Raw genomic sequence first — 22,005 nt, 5'->3', positions numbered from 1 at the left:
CAGGAGGTTTGCCTAGAATATCCTTCAGCGCAAGCCACAGAAGCAGTTTTCCAGTGGGGGAGGTGGACGGGGAGTTCCGTGCCACAGAGCTGAGTGGGAAAAGGCCCTGATAGACACTGCCTTTACCAGGCCTGTCTGCTGAACGGCACAGTAATGATGGATGGAAGAGAAGACATTGTACTGAGGGCAGATCAATAGCTGCCACCGAGGCCAGTGTATTTCTTTCACAGTGGGGCTCAGTGCAGGATGTCAGCTTGTTGTTGCCAGTATGATTTGGAGAAGTTTAACACCAACATGCTCTGCTGCTCTATACATCAGCCAGCTTGGGTTTTCACACGACCGGCGGTAGATCTTAGCTATGGAGCAAGGCCCATCAACAGAAACATGGAAGGTGAGGGCAAGGACCCTTTTCATTCTTCATTCTTGTAACTCTATAACTTGCCTATCAGTGTTGTAGTAGATACCAAGTAATTTATACTATACTGGAATAAATGTCAACATATTAATCATTTACACACTGTATTTATTCTAAATTGTTAAACCATTATGAAATACTTCCATATCTTCTATATTAATTTTGTTAATGAAAAGCTGCATTGCATACACATTGTTGCCACCCGTTGCTGTCAGATATGTTTGTAATTAATCAGCCACCAAATTTCTGTCATGTACACGATCATATTTACACACTATTACACTCATACATAAACATGAATGCACACACACCATCACAGTTACATGCTGTCACCCTTATCTCCTGTAAGGGTGGGAGGGAAGGGTTGAGGTGTCTCCAGGAAAGTAGCTGTCATTTCTCTAACATCACTGCCGTCACACTCTGTCCTCACACTCCTGTTGCCATCGTCCAAAGCATTAGCAAAAAATGGAGCAGCCCAAAGTTTTTTATTTATTTGTTTATTGATTTATTCATTTAACATTGGCATAACCATTGCCATGGCAGATGCCATATTCTGTCATACATTGTCATGGCAGATTATATCTAGTAATATAACAGTGTCACATTACTACTACCGGTAATAATCATGACATATAATGTTTAATGTTTTAACAGCTAATAAAAGTAGACTTTAAAAATTGCATGTGGCATAAGCTGTAATGACATCAACATTACGGCATCCATCATTACGATTACCAGTAATGGGAAAGTGAAACTGTTATATTACTGAACAAAGTCTGTCATGACAGCTTATGACTGTATATGACGTCTGCAGTGATGTGTTTATGGCATGGCTATGTCAATGTTATTTGGTAAGAGTTCCAGTAAATTGTTACATAATATGTCAAAAACACGTACAAGTACATAATTTCTTATAAATACTATTGTGTATGCTTGTGAAGGGTTAGGACAGACCCAGTGTAGCTTGTTTATTTATTTTGTTGTGTAATTAGGCTTAGGAATAAACATCTGAGTAAAAAAGCTAAGCAGAAAGTTTCTTTGTTTTAGCATTGCTAGCTTCAGCTGTTTTAACATTGCTAAGGCAACTTTGGTCAATATATTGCCTTGAGCTGCATCAACAAATTCGATCTTCTCTGTGGCAGCAATGTGAACAGCTTGTTCACATACAACTGAGTTGTGCATGTCAGGGGTACATGGATTAAATAAAAATAAAAGTCACTGGCCACTTGGGCCAACAGGATAGTTAATCCTGAATCCAAAATAAAGAATTTTTAGACAAAATTATAGACGCATGTTTATTTGTACGTACATTGTATTTAGCATGCGGTTAATAAGCATGCTTCAGTACCACAAGTCAGTTGTTGCTTCGAAAAAGGAAATATATATTTAAGTTTTATATTAATATGAACATTGCCAGGCTCTGCATTTTAATGGCCGAAATGTAAAATATGGCCAGGGGCACCAGGCAGTAAGCAACGTCTACCCTTGACAACAGTTTCTTTTAAGTTTGAATTGTTTTTTTGGCAATATTCTGTAAATCTTGTCCAACGACAGTTGCTATAAAATACATTTATGGGCAGAGCATGGATAGGATACTTACAAGGAACCTACTAAAATACAGTCTTACCTGAAACTTTTAAGACAGTTTAAACAGACCATCAGAACAAAGATGAACTGTTACTGAGTTACAGGGAGGAAAGCGAATTGGAGTCAGCACTTTCCCCAGTTGTAATAAAAATGTGGTAGCATGTCATTGTTTAAATATTCTTCAAAGTAGAAGGTTTTGGTGTAATACGTAAAATATTGTGTGTTGCACCTTTCCTTGTTTTGTGTGTGTGTGTGCGTGTGCGTGTGCGTGTGTGTGTGTGTGTGTGTGTGTGTGTGTTTGTCTGGCCCATAGCTCAGCAGGCCAGCCTGTGAATGTGTGCATTTACCTCCTCTATATTTACCCACACTCATTAGTCAGTTTATTTATCATGCCAGCACCGCAGCCGGAGTCTGAGGCCCACAAACTTGTTTACGCGCTAACGTACATTCCTGTGATGGGACCAGGGACAATGGCAGGCTTTGAAAGTGATCGGAACATAACTCTGACGCGGTAATAAGGCTGTCATTGAGAGAGATGTCACATGTGTTGAAGTGGAAATGTTTTCTCTCTCTCCTTCCTCCATATAGGCCAGGAGAGACAGCAGTCAGCACCCGTGATTCTGGTAATGATATCATTACAGCGAGCGATTGCTTCTCATGCATTGTTTAACAAAGGCACGTTTGAAGTGCACCGCTGAAACCTCAGACAGAGCTTTCACATGCTGCCAGTGCACTACGAGGGGAATCAAACCAGGGAGAGGAGATCAAGAGGAAACACCTTTTTTTTTGAGCTCTCCACTCTTTTTATTCTCAAAAAAAAGGCCAAATTAACATCTCAAAATGACAGCTAGGTAAAAGGCCTGGGGTCCTTTTGAAGTGGACACTCTCCTCTTCACACGCATTCATCCAGCTGGGATGTTTTGATGACCTTATTATTGCAGTCGCGCTGCATCAAGCGTTTCCTTTAAGAGTTTGCCCTGTAGATATTTTTCCTTCTCCTCTAACTGTGTCACACGCTAGCTGTGGAGGGAGTTGGGTGGTTAGCAGTGAAGAACCGCAGCTAAATCGAGCCCAGTTCCTCTTCTGCAGTCCATAGTTCACCTGGCCACCTGCCATCTGCAGCCACATCAACACACCACGTCCCTCGGAGCACGCCAGCAGATTAGCGTCAACACGCTCGTATCTAGTGCCTTCAGCGGTGTACAGTATGGCCACGTAATGTTTTTCGAATTATCTTTTAAATGCCCGTAATGAAAGAGCGTCTTGTGTGAAAATGAGACAGAATTGCACCATTAGTGGTTGCAGGTTTTCACACCATGCACTCTTAATTTGATTAGCCATCGATCAGGTGTTTGCCGGTGCCATTTAACGCTTTGTTTGTAGCCATGTTCTTGTTTTGTGTCATGATTAACATAAGAGAGGCAGGACAGGCTCCACTAGCTTGGCTAGTCTTTAGTGGTAATTGCAGCAGGCAGTGGTAAATAAAGGATTAGTGGGTTTAAATAAATTTCTCCTGAAAAGGTCTTTCCTTCCTTTTTCCCCTCTCTCTCTGTCTTTCTTTCTCTCTCCCTCCCTCCCTCTCTCTCTCTGTTGTTTGTCGCCCGTCACGCTCCACTTGGCCTGCTGCATTCTCGAGGGAGTACCTTAACACCTCAGCAGTGCTCGCTTTCTTCCCCTAATCTTTCCTTTCCCTTTGCCCAGATTACTGTATTGATATCCATCTGCTGGCCTCCTATGACAGGGCCTGCACTGCATTCACTCATGGCCCATGGTTCTTCCTTGACTTATAATAATGTGTGTCTGTGACTCACAGGCTGCGATTATGAAATTACGCCTCAATTGCCCTCATCAGTAGCTGACAGTGCCGCCTTTGTTTTGGTGCTGTCCCCGCTACGCAAGTGTTTGTTACCACCATCCTAATCCAGCACAAAAACAATGTGAGAAAAATAACATCTCATGACCGCTGCGGTCAAACTGTCCTTCTAGTTGTTTTTTTTTCCCCTTTCTGTCTTTCCAGCTAGCTGTTGATTTGAGAGTAGAACCTCTCCCACTGGTTCTGAAATACTAGGTTCGGTTGCACTTGCTTGAGCTGTCTTCTCAGATCCTGCCAAGTGCAACTGTGGCAACTAACCACCCCTTCCCACCAACCCTTCCTACACGACCGGAGTCTCCTCCAATCTCCGCCTTTAAGCCACACGGATGTGCACCCAGAGCAGGGATGAAAGTGCCTGCTGGAGTGAATAAGCTGCTGGGTGGCTGGGCCTCTCTGACCCCACTGGCCCATCAGAGCCCCATCTCAGGCCTGGCCAAGTGTCAGTGTGCTAACCCCTGTCCAGTTAATGCTTATTTACCCTGCTCAGTGGACACTGACGCACTCCCTCAGCTATCATTCCTCATTAAACCACTCTCTCGGGCTCGCCCTCTGTCTCCAGCTCCTCTCTCCCTCTCTCACTCTCTCTCTCTAAATCTTTGTTCTTTAGTCACTCTTTCTCCAGACCTTTCCCACAAACTATATGTAACTCAGGGTGGATGAGGTCGAATAGCATTTTTTCCACACTAGTCAAATTGTGAAGCTTGTTTTTGAGAGTAAAAAATACATTACTGCGCAGAAGTCTAAGGCACCTGAAAAAATAGTATTTAAAAAAGCTGTTTATCTGAACAGTAAGTGTCTTGTTGCTCAGAAAAACACTAACTTTAGAATCAAAATAACATCATTAATACAGTTAGTACTGATTGTGTATGTCATTGTTTTTGGTTAACTACAAATAACCTGGGCTTCCTTAAGGAGAGATCTGGAAATGGTTGTCATTGGTCGTCCAATATCTGGTTAAGTTCAATTAGTGCTTCATTAAATTAAACTTGGTGTGCTGCTGGTGAAACTCAATAAATATAATAAACACCATGATCTGATGGCTGTAACCATCGAGGAGGAATCTGGAGCCAACAAATACAGTTACTGTCCAGATAAATGTTTTTAAACTATTTGCTTAGGTGTCTAAGACTGTTGCACAGTACTGTGTGTATGTAGACTGCCTGTTGGATGTTTGGTAATACATTTTTTGAGATGGTTTCAATAAAAATAAACAGGTTTTCTTTGTTGGTTTGTTAATGGCTGCTGATCATTGTGACCATGGACAGGTTAACCATAGAAAGACAAACAATCGTGCGGTTAGTTAGGCTAGTACTAATGTTATCAATATTATCAATAGCATGGTAAAAATCAAGTTAGCTAAGTAAATGAACTAAAATCATTAGATAGATGAACAAAACTTTTACCTAACCAGCATTAGCAAGTAAGCTAGTGTTAATACAAATGAAAGTGTGATGGCTGTTTAAGCTACAGAATCTGTAAGCTAGCACAACTGCTGCTAAACCTGCTAACTTTAGAATAAGATATAAATAAATAAGAAGAAGTATTAGCCTACTCCTGTTATATGCATTAATGATTAGAACATACGAAGTATCAAACTGGTTTTTTGTTTGTTTGTTTGTTTGTTTGTTTTTTTTGTTTTTTTGTTTTTGTTTTTGTTTTTTTTTTTTAAATTTCATTAGTGATGCTTTGGAACATATTGAAGACTCAGATTTATTTTTAAGGGAAACAGTATCACATGTAAATTGTCCAAAACTCTTGAATCACCATTTTTATTACTCTTTATATTGTGTTAAAATTTCATGATGAACAGAGCAATAGAAATGGTCCAAAATGTGAGTGATAGAGATACAAGTTGTTTTGCAACAGCAATGAAATATTTGTGACTAATTTTGACAGTACTACCTTGGGAATAATGCTATGTCCTTCATATTTTCTCCCTTGTTGGGATGTCAGCACTCTCAGTTTAAACATGTTTCAGAAGGACAGCACTTTGATGAATTTGAGTCTTAGTGTTGCAAAATATTTCTGTTATGTTAACAAACCCTATAGCAGTTTTTTTTGCTACTTTGCATTGTTACTTAACTCTTTACTGAAGTAATATAAACTCCAATTTCCCAGCACTCCAGGTGTCTGCATTTAAAATGTAAAGGAAAATGTAGAGAACTCTTGGCTTCGTCTCGCGTAAACTTGAACTCTGAGTCGTCGGGGGTTTAAATCATTAGCGTGGCTTTTTGAGTGCCAAAAACAGGTGTAAGCTCTCCACTAGTGAAACTCCCTCAGTGAACGTGTGCACGAGGGATTTTCTCTCTTTTTCAGAGGAGTCCTTTTGTCCTTGTACTTAAATAATTATAGCCCTCATAATGCTTACATGATGTGTAATGTGGCAAGGGCACGTTTAGAGTGTTGTGTTAATTGAATGCCTCTTCCAGAGTATGATTCCTGTAAGGTCTAGCACTTTCACGATCTTGGCCAGTGAAGAGTGTCTGTTTCAATTTTCCAAAGGGGTTGAATTAACACTAATTCCAGAAGCTAATCTTGAAATAATACTGCTTAATCACTCTTAATAAAAGCGCAGTTCACCTTGGCTGCCGGATAGCTGCTTTATCAGATCATTGAGCTATAATTGGCGCTATGAAACCTAGGAGCTTTTCTGCAGGGATTTGGGATTTTCTCAACTTTATGGTGCAAAACGTAGGCCTAACCTTGGAGCGGCTGACCTCTGTACCACACACGCGCAGCTATAACCCTGAAAAGGCTCTTAAAGCTTGAGACTGGAACCAAACACAAACAGCTAAATGTCAGACGCGGGTGTTGTTTACGCAGTGCTTGTAGGATTTTGTTGATGGTTTAATTTAAGCTATGCATTCTTTCCAGATCCGACCTTTCTGCATCAACGGTTCACGTTAGTGTGGGTAAGATCCTGTTTACAGCTGGTCGTGTCATGTCACTTGTATCCAGTGTTGGACTGAATACTTTGAAAAAGTATTCAGTAATGACTGAATACTGAATACACTGTTCTAAATGTATTCAGTAACATATTCCATAACAATACAAAAAGGTGACATATTCAGAATACATTTATAATACATACTGATAAGGCACATGGGGAGAACTCTGCAGGAATTTGTATTTAATTTATGCTGTTCGTCACTTCGTCATTCTTCTAATCTTCATATGTAATCTTCTGTTAATGTGTTTAATGGGAAAAAAGTAAACAGTTCACCATGTCCCAATAATAAAATCTTGCAAGTTTGTCTAGAAAGTGTACAGCTATATGATTTTTACTTAATGGCATGTAGGTAGTGCACCTGTCCAGTACACCGGTGATGCTGAGTTTATCACTCATGAATATCCGGTCTACTGAGGAGACTGTTCAGTTCCGTCATCCTTTAAAAGGAGTTCAGACAGCGCTGAGATTAATAACTGGTCATCACCTTGGTTTATTAGTTACTCAGGCTTTAGCAGAGCTCAGTAACACTGAGTTTAATAACTGACTCATCACATTGATTTATCAGTCTACTCAGGCTTTGGCAGGAACTTCAGCATTTGTACAGAAGCCATTTTTTGATTATCTTTTAAACATTGTGTATCTATTTTAAACATGTCTTGGGTGTGTTTACAATGTTATGTTTTTATATAGATCATCTCTAGCTGGATAAAATCCTGATGCTGGAGAAAGTGTGAATGGGGTCTACATGACCCAATTTTTCGTTACTGAGAACTCACTTCTGCCCTGGAAGATTCTACATGCACACATTTACCGTTATTAGCTGATTAATAGATAATTCACAGCTACTGCTGATGCACTGCCCACATTGAATGATGAGTTGTGGAACATGACTTTCAATCTGTGCCGGCTGAGGACAGGGCGCAATTGGCAGGTGGCTTTGTTAGGGAGCCCACCTTGTTAGCTTCATTAGGGCTGTGTGAGGATTCGCTGCTCAGATGTGGTAGTAACCTCAATTATGCATTATGATTGCATGGCCACATACACATTATGTATCTGATCTGGGGCCACATATGGAAGTGGCTCAAGTCTGTTTTGAAAAGATCAATTTTTGTGTTCAAACAGCACTGAAAATCTGTGCCAAAAAATTGGATTTGTGCCACTTCAACCCTGTAATGTGAACAAAGGCTTTATATATCAGATTGTGTATGTATGTGTGCAGATTAATGGACTCGTATTGGGTCTATTATAGTGTGTTGGTGACAGACATGCTGCACACAGCCCTACTGGGACCCTGTGCCCTCTGAGCCATGTAGCCCACCCTCCCCCATCCTCCAGCCTCCCTCACACAACTGCTCCCTGGGGTCAGCCTTTCCAGGCAAAGGCCAAGACCCAGCACACACATAATTGGATTCATGTCTCCATCACAGAGCTGTTTGATTGTTCTGAATGGAGTGTGAAGATCCTTCCTTCAGGTGCAGCTTATGATAAACTGATCGTTTACTCTCATCTAGCTGTATTAGCTGTGTGAGAACTTCCTGCATGCCTTCCGCTGGCCATGTAGCGGTCTGCTGTGTGGCTCTGTGGCTTCCTGTCTTTAATACACAGACGGTGGTATCAGGGCTTATGTAAAGCATCTGCATCAGCCGTTCATTTAGAGTGTATGAGGGGAGAAAATGTGAAGTGTGTGCTGAGGCAGTGCGACATCCTTTTCACGCAGTATAAACGGGCTTTGTAGATGGGAGCATGTGGGCTAAGTGAAATGCTATCACTCTGGTGCTGTGTAATTAAGCGTTTTGTGTTTGCTTTTGTTTTGCAGGAGGCTGCCACGTTTGCGCGGGAGCAGGGCTTCGAGGTAAGTGGACGCAGGATCACACGCACTAAACAGATCCTAAAGGATTATTTTTCAGCTGATAATGAAGTTCTTTTTCGGACAGTGATTGATGCGCTATTATACTCCCTTGGCCCCCTCGCAGTGGTCGCCATAGCAACCTGGCAGTCGTCATGGTTTCTTTGTTCAGCCAGCGCTGCCGCGCTCTCTCTCTCTCTCTCTCTCTCTCTCTCTCTCTCTCTCTCTCGCGCTCTCTCTCTTTCGCTCTTTCTCGAACACACATTCTCTTCTGCTCCCTCACACACACACACCTCTCTCTAGCCTCCCCCCCCCCTCTCCTTTTCTGTTATGACGCATTCCTCCCAGGTCTGCACCCAACATCGCCTACAGATGTTATTTATTGAATTTTGAGAAAGCTCTTGGGAGCAGAGAGAGCAGTCCTGAGGGGCCAGCTGAGCGCGGGGCACGATTGGCAGGTGGCTTTGTTAAGGAGCCCACCTTGTTAGCTTCATTAGGCCTGTGTGTGAGGATTCACTGCTCAGCTGTGGTATTATCCTCAATTATGCAGCGCTGTATGCCCCTCCCCAAAACCTCATAAATACTGGATCACTTCTCCCTGTAGCCTCCGAATATGTAAACAAAGTGATTGGCCGTGTTAGCACATAACATGTCAGAGTAATAAGAGTTATCTGCCTGAATAAGGGGTGGTGGGGGGGGGTGTCTAACGCAGCCATCTCTGCACTCAAATTCACGAGTGGGGGTGCTCTGTCCTGTGCTGTTAAATGTAAATTCATAAGGAAAGTAAATGTGAGTTTAGGAACGATATGCTTAAATAATTGAAGTGGCTTATCTTTTTTTTCCCCAACTGCAGAGCTATCCGCCTGAATGTGTTTCTTCTCGGTATGAATAATTGTCTTCCAGGATCACTCAAGGTGCGATCGACGTGACTGGAATGCAGAGCAGATCCTGGCAGCAGAGTCAGTTAGAGGGAGGGAGAGAGAGAGAGGGAGAGAGGGCAGGAGAGATACAGAGAAAAGGGTGAGGGCGGGAGCGATGGAGAGCAAGTGTGGAGGGGAGATGGAGAGAGAGAGAGAGAGACGAGGATGGGTTGGTGAGCCAGAGAGGGAGAAGAAGAGAGGAGGGGGTGAGGGCTTGCTTTGCACAGAGTAAATATATAAATGGCAAGCACTGTCACACACTGTGAGTACCTCTTCACTGATGTCACGCACGTCAAGTTGATTTAGGGCTCATGAGCAAAGGGGGAAAAAAAGAAGCATTTTTAACATACGAGCCCTTAGCCTGCTTTTGTCTTGGAAGCCCACATCTGAACCCAGGCAATGGCTGTGTAGATGAAGAAGAAATATAAACATTTAAAGGCCCAGCAGAATTGGCCCACTATACATCTCTGAATTGTGAATTTTTTACCCTCTTTTTTCTTTTCAGAAATGTATTCATGCGCTCTGAGACACCTCCACACATCAGCTGACTTTCCACATCAGCTAGTCAGGCAAAAGGCTAAGGAGCTTTCACACTGACACCACCAGATTGACTCTCTGTGCTTCAGTTCACAGTGCTTCAGAAGTGCACATCACCACTTCTATTAAACCACAGAAAGCGCCTACAGCTCTGCTCCCTCATGGGCCCTCCAGAGAAATTTTTTTTTAAGCCTCATTTTCTGCTACGGAACAAATAAATAGTCAACATGAGGCCTGTGCCTGCAACTTTGATTTACGTATGTGGATTATATTACAGATTTGGGATTTACATCCTTGTAACAGTGGTTTTTCCAGCTGCATTGATCAAAAGTATTTGTGTTCTTTTTTTATTTTATTTTTATTATTTTTTATCCATGACTAAAACCTTGAGAGATCCACATTTGCGAGATCAAATTCTTCTGAAAGGGTTCCTCCAGCCGACACAGTTGTGGAAAAGAGAAGGTGCTTTCACAATACCTCACATCTTGTGAAAATGTGTGTGAAATCCCAGGCTCTAAATAAGTGAAAATCAAACACATCTGCTCAGCCTCAATCCAATCCCCGTGCCTCAGAGATGGGCGGCTTGTTAATAAATCAATTTACATCTCAAGAAGGTAGATAAGAGTGTGTTATTTTTCTCCTGTATTGAACCATCATTAGAGCGGGCGCGCAGTGTGATCTGATCCTCATCTGTTTTACTTAAATAGCCTTAGATGTTGAATCTGCCGCAGGGTAATTGAATGTTCTATTGGCTGCTGTTCCTCTGACAGATTACAATGGAGGAGCCATTTTATTAGCTTTAATATGGATACAGAATTGGACTCCCTAATAAGGTTGGATTTTTTTCCCTTCCTTTCTTTTCTTTATTATTATTATTATTCTTTTCGTGATTATTAAATGATGTGATAACCTTAAGGTCTTATGAACTGAGGGAAACCACTGAATGGTGGTGGGGTATTATGGATAAGCATAATTAAGCCTTTACATTTTTTTTTTTTTTGTGGTCAAAACTTTGCCTAGCCCGTTCTGTGATCCAATGAATCAAAAGCAATTATTGAGTAGCCAGAAGTAGACAGTGAAATGAATATGCTAATAGCTGAGACCTTGCCAAATGTGTGAGGATCAGGGAGTATAGATAGACTGCTGAAATCTGGCCATGTGTTGCGAAAAATAACTGTGCGGCATTCACATGTACAGCAGCTTGAAAGCGCTGTTTAATCTCCCCATGCTGAAACAATAAGGAAACAGTGTAAACTAATGAGTGCGATCCTGATCACTGTGTGCATGTGTATGTTGTGTTGTGTAAACTGCACCCTTTGGCTATGATCTTGACTCTGGCTGGTTTTAAATTCAGTCACACTGACAAATTGCCTTCACTGAGTCCTGCAATCCTCTGCAGTGTTAGTCTCTCCATTAGCTCTGACTTGCTCTCTCCCACCACTACCTTGCTCGCTCTCGCTCTCTCTCTCCTGATCTGGAACCTTGAACCTTTTAGGAGTGATTACAGACTGTGTTTGGGGAAACCATTTCAAACCCTCAACTAATTTAGTTTAAAAGAGTCAATGCCAGTAGGGAAATGGCATCATGGGGGGTCTATATACCCCCTGCCCTGTCCACAGGCACTTACATTAGAAAGAGGCGCATGGAATTTGGTTGATGATGGTAAAATCTAGTATCACAATACTTGAAGACATTTTCACACAATATGTATCATGACTTCATTTTCTTGCTTGTTTTAAAATTTTTATGTGAAAATTTTGACAAAATAACCCCCTGTTTCTACAGTTCTCTGACTTTTACTAAATTAGAGCGTAGTGTATTACAAAGCACAAAACAGTTCTCTGTATTTGTACCTCATAAGGCCATAATAGTAAATTTGACCATATACATTAGACTGTTTCGCTTCAAAGCTAGCTCTTTTTTCCAGCTAGTCCATAGCTGATTTGACAGTGGTTATTCAGTAGCCTACTCGCCACAAAGGTTTTGGTTGACCACAAATAAATGGTAAACGCATCATTATGTTTACACAAAGACAAGACATGAACACTCAGGCATTGACTAGTAGAGAGTTTGGTGCTGAAGATGATTGCTTTTATGATTTGTTCTGTTTTCAACTAATTCATTAGAAATTAAGTGTTTTTCTTTTGGAAAAAAATGATAATGTTAATTGTATAGCCTATTTTGTACATAGTGCTAATACAGTACAGTAGTACAGTAACTAATACTGAACGCTTATGGATTAATAATGATCAAAACTTCATCATTCTGACATCTCAGCATAACAATGTTTATTATTTTTATTATTATTATTGTTCTCTGTTGTCCTATAAATGAGCTTGCAAAATTCAAACAACCAGCCAGCATTGCATAACTCAGTTTTTATCAAGATGCCTACATTCAGAATTCCTTATTCATTTCAAATAATTTTTATTCTAATTGTGTTTTTTGTTGTTTTTTTTTGTTTTTTTTTGGCATGTAATCAAGCTAATATTAGCATAATGGCAAATTTCCTACCTGTCCAGATTAGCTACAACAACATTGCCCTGTTCTCAATAGCCTAGCTATTTAAGCTAAGCTATTTAAGCTGGAAACTCAGTGTTATGTAATGATTCTGAGCAAAGACTGCTACAACTTGGGTTGATTTGAGATTTTTGTCACCATTCTTTAAAGCTTGTCCAACCTGGCAGCGGTTAAGCAGCTGTGAGCAGAGCATGGATATAGTTCTGTTCTCATGAATTTCTGGCATCGTTATCTTGTGATCTTTCGACTCTAGGGTGAACAACTTGACAGCTACGCTACTTGGAAGCCTCTTCTAAGCCACTTTTTAACAAAATACTTGGTTGGTCAGTGTTATGGAAATATCGACAGTACTTATGATATCCTAAGAAAAGTGTATTGTGGTGTAATTTTCCATGATAATGATATCAGATCGTCATATCGCACAACCCTAATAGGAAACCTCTTTTGCTCCTAGAGGAGCTCTTGCCTTTTTCTCACGCTGGTCCTGGGGATCTGGTTGTGATGTGCCTTGATGGGTTAATTATGAGAGGAGCTCTGACAGTTGATATTCAGATCAAAGTGAACAGACCTGGGAGCTTTTCTCAGTTCCCTCAGGCACATACGGCGTATTCACACCACCAGATAGCTATGCAGAGATAAGCGTCTGAGAGCAAGGCGGGAAGGCTAATACAACCCCCCACGCACACACCCCTCCCCAAAATCTCTCTCTGAACCCTCTCACTCTCTTCCTCCCTCTCTTTTTCTCTCCTTCTCTTTTACTCACTCCTCCTCCCCTCCATAAAGCAGCCCGCTCCCCAAATTAGATGATCCTTTAGAAGTGAAATGATCAAGAGAGCTCCAGAGGTATTCCAGTTTTACTAATGAAGCCTTGCTTTCTAATAAGTCACACTCTTGCACACTGTAATCATAATTGAAATGCCAGGCAGGGTTAAAGACAAACTATGATCTGAGACAAAAGCAAAGACTTTTATATTCACTACTGTTCAAAAGTTTGGAGTCATTATTTTCACTACAAGACCAGTATGGTGGCAGAATAGTGTATAAGAATGATTTTAATAAGTCAATTCTATTTGTGCAACTTCACAATATTATATATTTACAGATAAATAATAGGAACTAAAAGTAGGCAATAATACTAAGTAAGAAAACAAGATGGAAACTTTAGGTTTACTTTTATATTTGCTCATTTAGCGCCAAAGTGATGCAAAGTACCTGGAGGCAGAGGAATCTCTAACTTAAGAGAGCCATATGAACCATAACTTGATCTAGTTGATTAAATGAAGTGTCGATGTGTCCATAATGATGAACTGAGCTTAATATTATTCCGACATGACTGGATTTAAAATAAAATTAATATCAATCATGCCATCTAATGTGTTCCAGAGATAATCCCTCAGTTGTTATTTTAATGATTGTGTTGAAGAGCATAGGTGTTCATTTGGGTTGAGATTTGGTGGCCGCAAAGGCCATACTATTCAGTGACCCTTCATGCTCTGTGAATGGGGATATCATCATCTTAGAAGAGACCACTCCCATCAGGATGTTTCATTATAGGATAAAGGTGATGAGTCAGAATAACTTTGTATTGATTTGCGAAGACGCTTACCTCTAAAAGCATTAGCAGCCCCAAACCATGCCAGCAGTTTGCCTCCAAAGCATATTGAAGCCACCAGGGCCCCCTCACTGTAGGGTTAAACATTCAGACCTGTGCCGTTGTCTCTGTTTACAACCACACCACACATGCACTCGCCCACTTGTGGAGAACTTGGTGAAGGATGACTCATTTTTTCCACATCTCTGTAGACAAGTGGTCACCAACCCCCCTCCTTGAGATCTACTGTTCTGCAAAGTTTAGACCTGCGGATAATATGCTGCCCCACCGCTTACCTCACTATTCTGCATCTGAACCAGCTAATCAAGGACTTCTGAAGAAGTTAAGTAGCAGGAGCAGGTGTATTATGCTTGGAATTGCACTTCGCAAGATGGTAGATCTCCAGGACCAGAGTTGGTGACTCTGCTGTATGCCTGTTGTTTTTGCTCCACTGAACTTTCAAAAGTGCATTTACCTCTGTAATGAGGGGGTTATGCACTGCAGCCCTTCTATAATATCCCTCTCTATGCAGTTGTGGACGGACTGTTCTTGCTGACACAGTCTGATCACGTCCTGCATTGACGTTCTCAGTCACCTGAGGAACAGCTGCTCTTCTATTTTTCCTTGCATATCACACTAATGCACAATCATCACAGTCACTGAATGTGCATTTTCGATGACAATTTCCAGCTCCGTTTACTGATGTTTTTCCCCCCAGATCTAAATGCAGATTTATTCACTTTACTGTTCCTACTGAAACACTAGCCAGCTGAGCAGTCGTTGTGACCAAAGCTCCAGCCATCAATTATTGTGCCCCAATAATGAAGCTTTAAGTCACGTAGATCTTTTCCTCTTTCCATCTTGATCTAAATTCATGGTCATCTTGTCCAGCAATTTTCTGCATGGCACAGAACATGGTAGGATGTTAATTGCTTAATTGTGTCATGTAGTACACCTGTCTGGAAGCATCTGCACTAGTTATGCTTCTTCCCTCATTTATTCAGCTTTTTTCCTTTAATTTGTTACTTGTCCGTATGTATAGACAGCGAGTAGGAGACCAGCTCTGGCTCCTCGAATTTCTGCAAAACATCTGTTTTTCAATGGGCGTTTGCTTTAGCCTGAATACATATAACAGACATCTCTGCTTTTTACAAGCTCTGTGAGCATACACATCTCTCTCTCTTTCTCTCTCTCTCTGTGTCTCTTTCTCGCAGACTCCCCTGTGTGTGTAATGAAACACCTCCTGTCTTTTCTCTCTCTTCAGGAAAGAGCTGTTTGACATAAAGAGTTGCATTTCTGATTTGCATTGTGTTGGGGGCCAAGAAAAGGGAGTAAAAAATGAATGAGTAATCTTATCCATGCATGTCGGACATTTAATCTGTCTTTGCCACGGCTACGGAGTCTGCGAAGAATGAAGCTCGTGTCGAATGGTAGCAGTTTAGAGACTCTGCCTGAAAAAGTCCCCAGCATTTAACACCCTATAGGTGTGTGCGTAAGAGTATGTGTATGTTTTTTGCGTTTTTGCCTATAGCTGCTGTGTCTCACCTGGAGTTTTGATGTTGCTGTTCCAGCGAGAGGTTGTACCTGTCCACCTTGCGTACGTCCTGTCAGCAGAACGCTGTAGAGCCACAGTCAGTGCCACATTTATTGTGTGCAGTCAGCTGATACTGTAAAAGTAGAACTTTTTTATTGAGCCCATGGAGCTGGTTTAAAAAAAAAAAGCCCACCAAATTAAAAGCCGTCTGCTGCCCGGGTCTTGCCTTGGGCCAGTTCTGTCTGGCATGAGCTTTTTCTACAGCGGTCGTGATTATCTGCTCAGTTTTAGATTCTCTATACGCTGGTGCCAGTCCTAATCGGAACACTGTGTTAACCTTCCCCAAAGCAGCCCCTATTAATGATTACATCCATATTTATGAAGGCGCTTTACACTGAGGAAAATCTTTTCACAGCGTTTCAATTAAATGCAGATTGTTACTTTTGCTGAGGCTGATGTTTGACAGTACGTTAAATCATTTATGTTGGATTCATTACTGTAAAACAAGGGTTTTGTTTTCGCTCTTTTTCCCCCCCTCATTGCTGACCTCGACCAGTGTGCTAGCACCAGTTCCAGCACAATCGAAGAATAAAACAGAGTTGACCGGCGGGGTAGACCCACACTGAATTCAATAAGCATTATTTGTTTGCATGGTGGCGATATGTGCCTCGGGCTTTGATGGATTCGAGAGCACCACAGTAGGTTGATTGAATCTGGTCTTTAGCGCGCTAATTGAGGTTGGCCAGACTTTGCAGAAAAGCCAGGTCCTTTCCCCAGAGCGTGTAGGAGCAGGGTGAGGGGGGTGCAGAGGTGTGGAAGCAGCTGGCCCTGCCTGGGAAGCCGCACTACTCCCCCATTAACAAAACTGTCAAGGGCTGCTGGCTGCCATGGCCAAGCAGCTTCTCCTCCTTGCTTGGCATGGACACGAGTGGACATGTGACAGACTCGGAGCTTTGGCAGGGCCGTGATGCCTCTGCCCCTCTGACTGGGGCTTTGTGCGTGGAGGTGTGTGTGTGTGTTTGGGTGTGTGTGTGTGTGTGTGAGTGAGTGAGAGAGAGGGAGAGGAAGAAAGGAAGCCACCAGCTCTCAACCCCCAACCCCCGCCCCCCCCACTCCCCCTAACTCCTTCTGTCCAGTGCCAGCTGGGAGGTGTGAGGATTAGGAAATGCAGATGATCTCACCCAGCTCCCCAAACGTCACACACACACATAAATTTCCTGAAAAATAATGCGCTGCGCTCAAAAATGAATTGAGTTTGAGAAATGTGTCTAATTCTTTAGTCATTAAATGAATGTTTAGTGGGGCTGTTAACAACACATCTTTTACTGAATCATACAAGCAGTTATTAGTGTAGAATAGAGGGTAGGACCCCTGCCCTCCACACAGAGGACTAGGTTCCATTTCATACTCAGGCCATGCCTTGGGCAGGACTCCTAACACTACATTCGCCCATGTCTGTAACATAATTTTATTCTAAGTCGCTCTGGATAAGAACGTCTGTCAAATAATGAGTTAGACGAGCAATAACTGAAATTAATGTCATATGACCATGTACTTTCACCTATATTGTCCTCCTCAGTTCTTCAAGTACTATATGTGCTCAATGTTTGTGATATGGTGGTCACTCGATGTCAGTGATGTGTTCTGAGCTCAAGATCATTTGCTCTTTTTACAGACAAAAGACATCGAGGAGATTGCCAAGAAGGCCCAAAACCTACCCAAGGTGAACAAGAAAAGACAGAGAATCGTGGTCTTCACTCAAGGCAAGGAAGGCACCGTAATGACCAAAGGTATGTAGTTAACCTTAATTGGCTCAGTTATTTAGCCGTTTCTAAAGTGTGTTTTCAGCGCTCCTCGGATCAGAACAGTCTAGATGGAAAATGACTTCAAAGGAGCTCTTAGAGTGAGGAAAAAGCAGCACATGTCCTTTCACCCTTTTACTTATTTACAGTAGGCATGATGTTGATAGATTTCCTCTGTAAACATTTGTGAATAGCCCCAAACAAGGTCATCTTAAGAATAGAATGCCGTTTTCTCTGGCGGCTTTAGCTGTTGCTCTGTGTGAAATGAATTCACCCTTGGCAATGACCTCCTATCTCTCAGATGCAGAATTTGAATCCAAAGGGCTGTAGCAGTCGGAGACATTGCTATGGTAACTGAGTGGTGGGGGATGGTTCGGCAGAGTTGATAAGTTTAACTGAATAGTGGAGAAAGCATCGCAGTTGTAGCTGATTAAGCCAGCAGGGTTTGCAGTTCAAAGCAGGGCGGTGGGTTTGTAAGGGAGGGCGGGGGAGGAGGGGGGCTTGTTGGGGGTGCTGAGCACTTTCTGTTTCTCTCCTCCTGCACCTGGCACACTGACTGCTCTTTCTCACTCGCTCTCAGCTACGGCCCTGATTCACACCAATCCTGTTTGCTCAGGATAATTTCATTTTATCGCCTTTTGTCTTTTGATTCATGGAACTTCATAGCTGTGTTGACAGGTTTCATTGGGATGGGGTGTTGTAAACACGAGGGTCTCTTGATCTCAGTCTCAGAATATATATGATGTGTGGATTTTGTTTCCAAAGCTGTTATTTTATGATCATCCTGTATCATGCATCCCTGAGGTAAACAGCTGGTTCACATTTACTGAGATTAACAGTTTCAAGTCCTCTCAGATGAACTCTGACCTGTTCTATGTTTATGATACCTAAGAACTGTCAACCCCAAAGGGCTTGAAAAAATATACATATATTCAAATATGCGTAGTGTTGTAGTACTCAAGTCCCATCTTTGTCTCAAGAATGCGAGTTGATGGTTTCGGACTTGTTTCGGTCTCGACATCATTTTTAACTCCATCTTGTCTCAGTCTTGGGTTAAGGAGGACTTTTTTTTTTTGCCCTTTTTTTCCCTTTTACTTCAGAGGAAAATGAGAGGACAGCTATGTAAAATCAAGCAGGTATTTTATGCTACAAGTGGTAACCAAATGGCTGCTGCAGCACATGCAGTGCACAACAGCATTTTATATATTACAATGTCACGGTCAAGTTTTCAAAGCGTAGTTTTAAATTTTAGTACAATTTTTGACCTCTGGTACAAAATACTCTTGCGACTAGTGTAAAAAAGAAAGCATTTTTAAAGTTTAATGTTTTTTTAAAAGTTTTTATTGACCAGGTCTGGCCAAAGTTGCCCCTTAAAATGTCTGATTTTGATTTAGTCCACCAGAAAGTTATTCAACACCACCCACTCACCCATAGAGAAAATAAGCATTTTTTAATACTGTATACAACTTATACAAGTCTTATTTTTTCTTTTCAAGCTGGATTTTTATTTCTATTAAAAAAAATAGGGTTGTAAAATATGGTTTTAAACAAACAATTTGAAATCTGTCTGCCTTCTTTTATTTGTATATTGTTTTGTTTTTTTGCCCTTGGTGCTCCACAAGCCTTACACTTTGGTCAAAAAGTTTGAGTATGTTAGTAACTGACTAACGTTAATTAAAAATCTTAAAGGAGCACTATACGATTCTGGAGAGTTGATATTTGATCTCAACAGCAAAACAAACACACCCCTTCCTTCAGTGCTTAGATCTTTGTGGCCATAAAATCCTTCGCAAGCGTTGTACAGACGGTTATCATGATATAACTTTAGAGTGAACAACGACACAGCAAGTAATGTAACTAACGTTAGCTTGGACGTGGGTTAGCAAACTGACGCTACAGTTTCTGCTGTGAAAGTAACCAGTTGCTATCACACACAGGACAAAACAATACTGACTTATTGATTCAGTGAAACAGCAAAAATCAGTTAATGTTACCCGCCTGTCCAGCAGGAGCGACCTCCTCATCTCTTTCCGTGCATTTCAACTCTCAGTGAAGCTGAAGTCAGCTTCTTTTTCACCAGCTTCTTGTTCGAATTTTCCCGTTCCAACTTATAAGGTGCAGCAGTTAAGACCACATTCTGGTGACTCAGCTTCTTGTTCAGATTTTCCTGTTACAACTTAAATTGTGAACGCAGGGTGTGTGGGCGGTCACTGTCTGAGGAGGGCAAAACAAAATGTGGGGAGGGCCAATGTTTTCACAGGGCGGGACTAACATGAATGCGTGGCTGGACCAGCTATGAAAACAGAAAAGAGAGAAGCTCTGATTACACACACAGGGTTTACACAGGGTTTGGCTTCATTCTCTGCTCAGAACATCATTACTCCACTATGTCTTTACTTAGAAAATAGTTGTTTGCTGCTTTATTAATGTTTAAAATGTTGTATATATCACCTTTAAGCTCGACTACTCAAGCACTGTGAAGTCTTGGTCTTGACTCAGACTTGATGTGTCTCGACTGCAACACTACTATCCAGCCTGTGAACTAAATGTACGTGGTTTAGGTCAGGTGGGATATGGCTGTAAAAAGTCATGCCTGTCCCCAGTCAATTTCCTGCGCATTTGGTTTATGTATTGAATGTCGGTGTTTTTGAGATATTATTATGTATATTGCATTTATTCATATGTCTCGATTTACTATTTCTATTCTGTAATATCCATTTACGTAAGTAATTGTTCAGTAGTTCACAAATTTCATGGCAAATTCCTTGTGTGTCCAAGTGCACTTTGCCAATAAACTGATTCTGACTTGTAACTGTACTTGTAATTGCGTCGTCTTCACTCAGTCAGATGTTATTAACGACTTCTGACTGACACTAAAACCCCAGGGGAGACGCTTTCCCCATCCCTGCATGTACCTGTTGGCCTCCAGGTCTAATCTCCTTCACAATTCCACCTTACGGGATTGGAGTGCTGTTGAACACGGTGCTTGCAGAGCTCTGTCTTATACCACTTCCACAACATGTTACCAGAGTAAAGCTGCAAAGCTGGCTGTATCGGTTCCACCACGCTGCCTTTATCACACAAACGCTAATAGCATTAGTCCCCCTGGGCTGATAAGGGCGTCAAGCAATTGCTACTCCTGTAAAGCCTCATCAAAGGAAAGTGCTACAAGACAATCCTCCACGTTTTTTTCTTTTTTTTTTGCGGAACTGCCAGTTCTGCCTCCTGTTCTGGAAAAAGGCTCCAGCTAAGTTTGAGCCAAAGCGTAAGCTTTAGAGAAAAGACCCTCCTGGAGGCGTTTTTCACAGGGCTGATGAATGGCTGCCTGGGCTAGCCTCTCGCAGCCCTTTCATATGAAGCTGTGGGGTTAGTGGCAGCCCCTGGTGAACCCTATATGAAACGTGTGATGAATGTTAGGAGGACGAGGAGCGCATGTACGAGGGTGTTGCTCATAAAAAAAAATAAAAACGAGAGGAAAAAAAAAATGGCAAACTTGATAAATGTCAGGCGAGGTATGAGCCCGGAATAAGTGGGTTCAAATAGCAGGGGCGACAGAAAGAGAGGGAGGACATTGTTATTGCTCCCCGTAGCCTGCGCCAATAAACATCAATATAAAAGAGAATTAAAGATTTGCTCAACCTCCCAGAGGCTGCGCTCTGATGCTGTCTGATCCCCACATTTCATTTGCAATTTGCTCTCTGCGCGGGGATGTGATCATTCAGCAGCCTCTGAATGTCACGATGAAGTTGTTTTAATGATGATTAAGAAGGCTGCGATGATGGGCCCTGGGGCCGAAGCTCCAAAGAGATGCAGATTTGTTATTGTTGAGTTCCTTTATGTTCTTTCTCTCTCGTTTCCCTCTCTTTCTCTCTCTCTCTCGCTCTCTTACGGCATTAAACGCGAGCCGTCCTCACCCTTCCACATTAATTTCCTTAATGAAAGCTGCCAGGGAAGAGCCCTTAATGAAGCACCTCTGTGACACTGCTGAACACGGCCTGGCCCTGCTGACGCACCTATTACAGGCTCAAATTAAGGCCACTGAGCCCACAGTCTTTGATCTAATGACGGCTGAGTGTGCAGGGTCGTCCACAGGCTGCGGCGAGGATGAAGGGGCTTGGCTGTGTCACGGTGAAGGAGAGGGTCTGTGATGTACTACAGTAGTATACTTTGCCCCCCCTTTTATTCTCAGCAAACAAGCTTTGGAGACAGTACATGCATTAATCAGGTAGTGTGAAGCTAACTGGCTGAGCCAGAGGGCTGCACTCGGGCTGATAAGGCGACGGCCCGTGTGTAAGCGCCGCTGGAGCTCGTAGTTTTTCGACTACAGCCGGAATCTGCTCCCTGATTTATCATGATGATTAGTATTTCATCTTGGCTATCTGAAAGCAGGACCCCATCCAGATAACCTTTGCCTTGCTCCATTTTTATAT

General features: G+C 42.0%; 1 protein-coding gene across 2 annotated transcripts in view; it reads left to right on the top strand.

Annotated features, from left to right (window-relative positions):
* Window positions 1-22,005, top strand: part of adka (adenosine kinase a) — a 165,340-nt gene that overhangs the window by 131,217 nt on the left and 12,118 nt on the right. For both annotated transcript variants that reach the window (XM_036574694.1, XM_036574695.1), the window contains exons 8-9: window positions 8,642-8,677; window positions 17,449-17,563. In XM_036574694.1, coding sequence (XP_036430587.1) covers window positions 8,642-8,677; window positions 17,449-17,563 — 151 coding nt within the window. The remainder of the gene's footprint in view (window positions 1-8,641; window positions 8,678-17,448; window positions 17,564-22,005) is intronic.

Source organism: Colossoma macropomum, unplaced genomic scaffold (genome assembly GCF_904425465.1).
Source record: "Colossoma macropomum unplaced genomic scaffold, Colossoma_macropomum, whole genome shotgun sequence".
NCBI lineage: Eukaryota > Metazoa > Chordata > Actinopteri > Characiformes > Serrasalmidae > Colossoma > Colossoma macropomum.
This window is presented reverse-complemented; position numbering and strand designations above follow the sequence as displayed.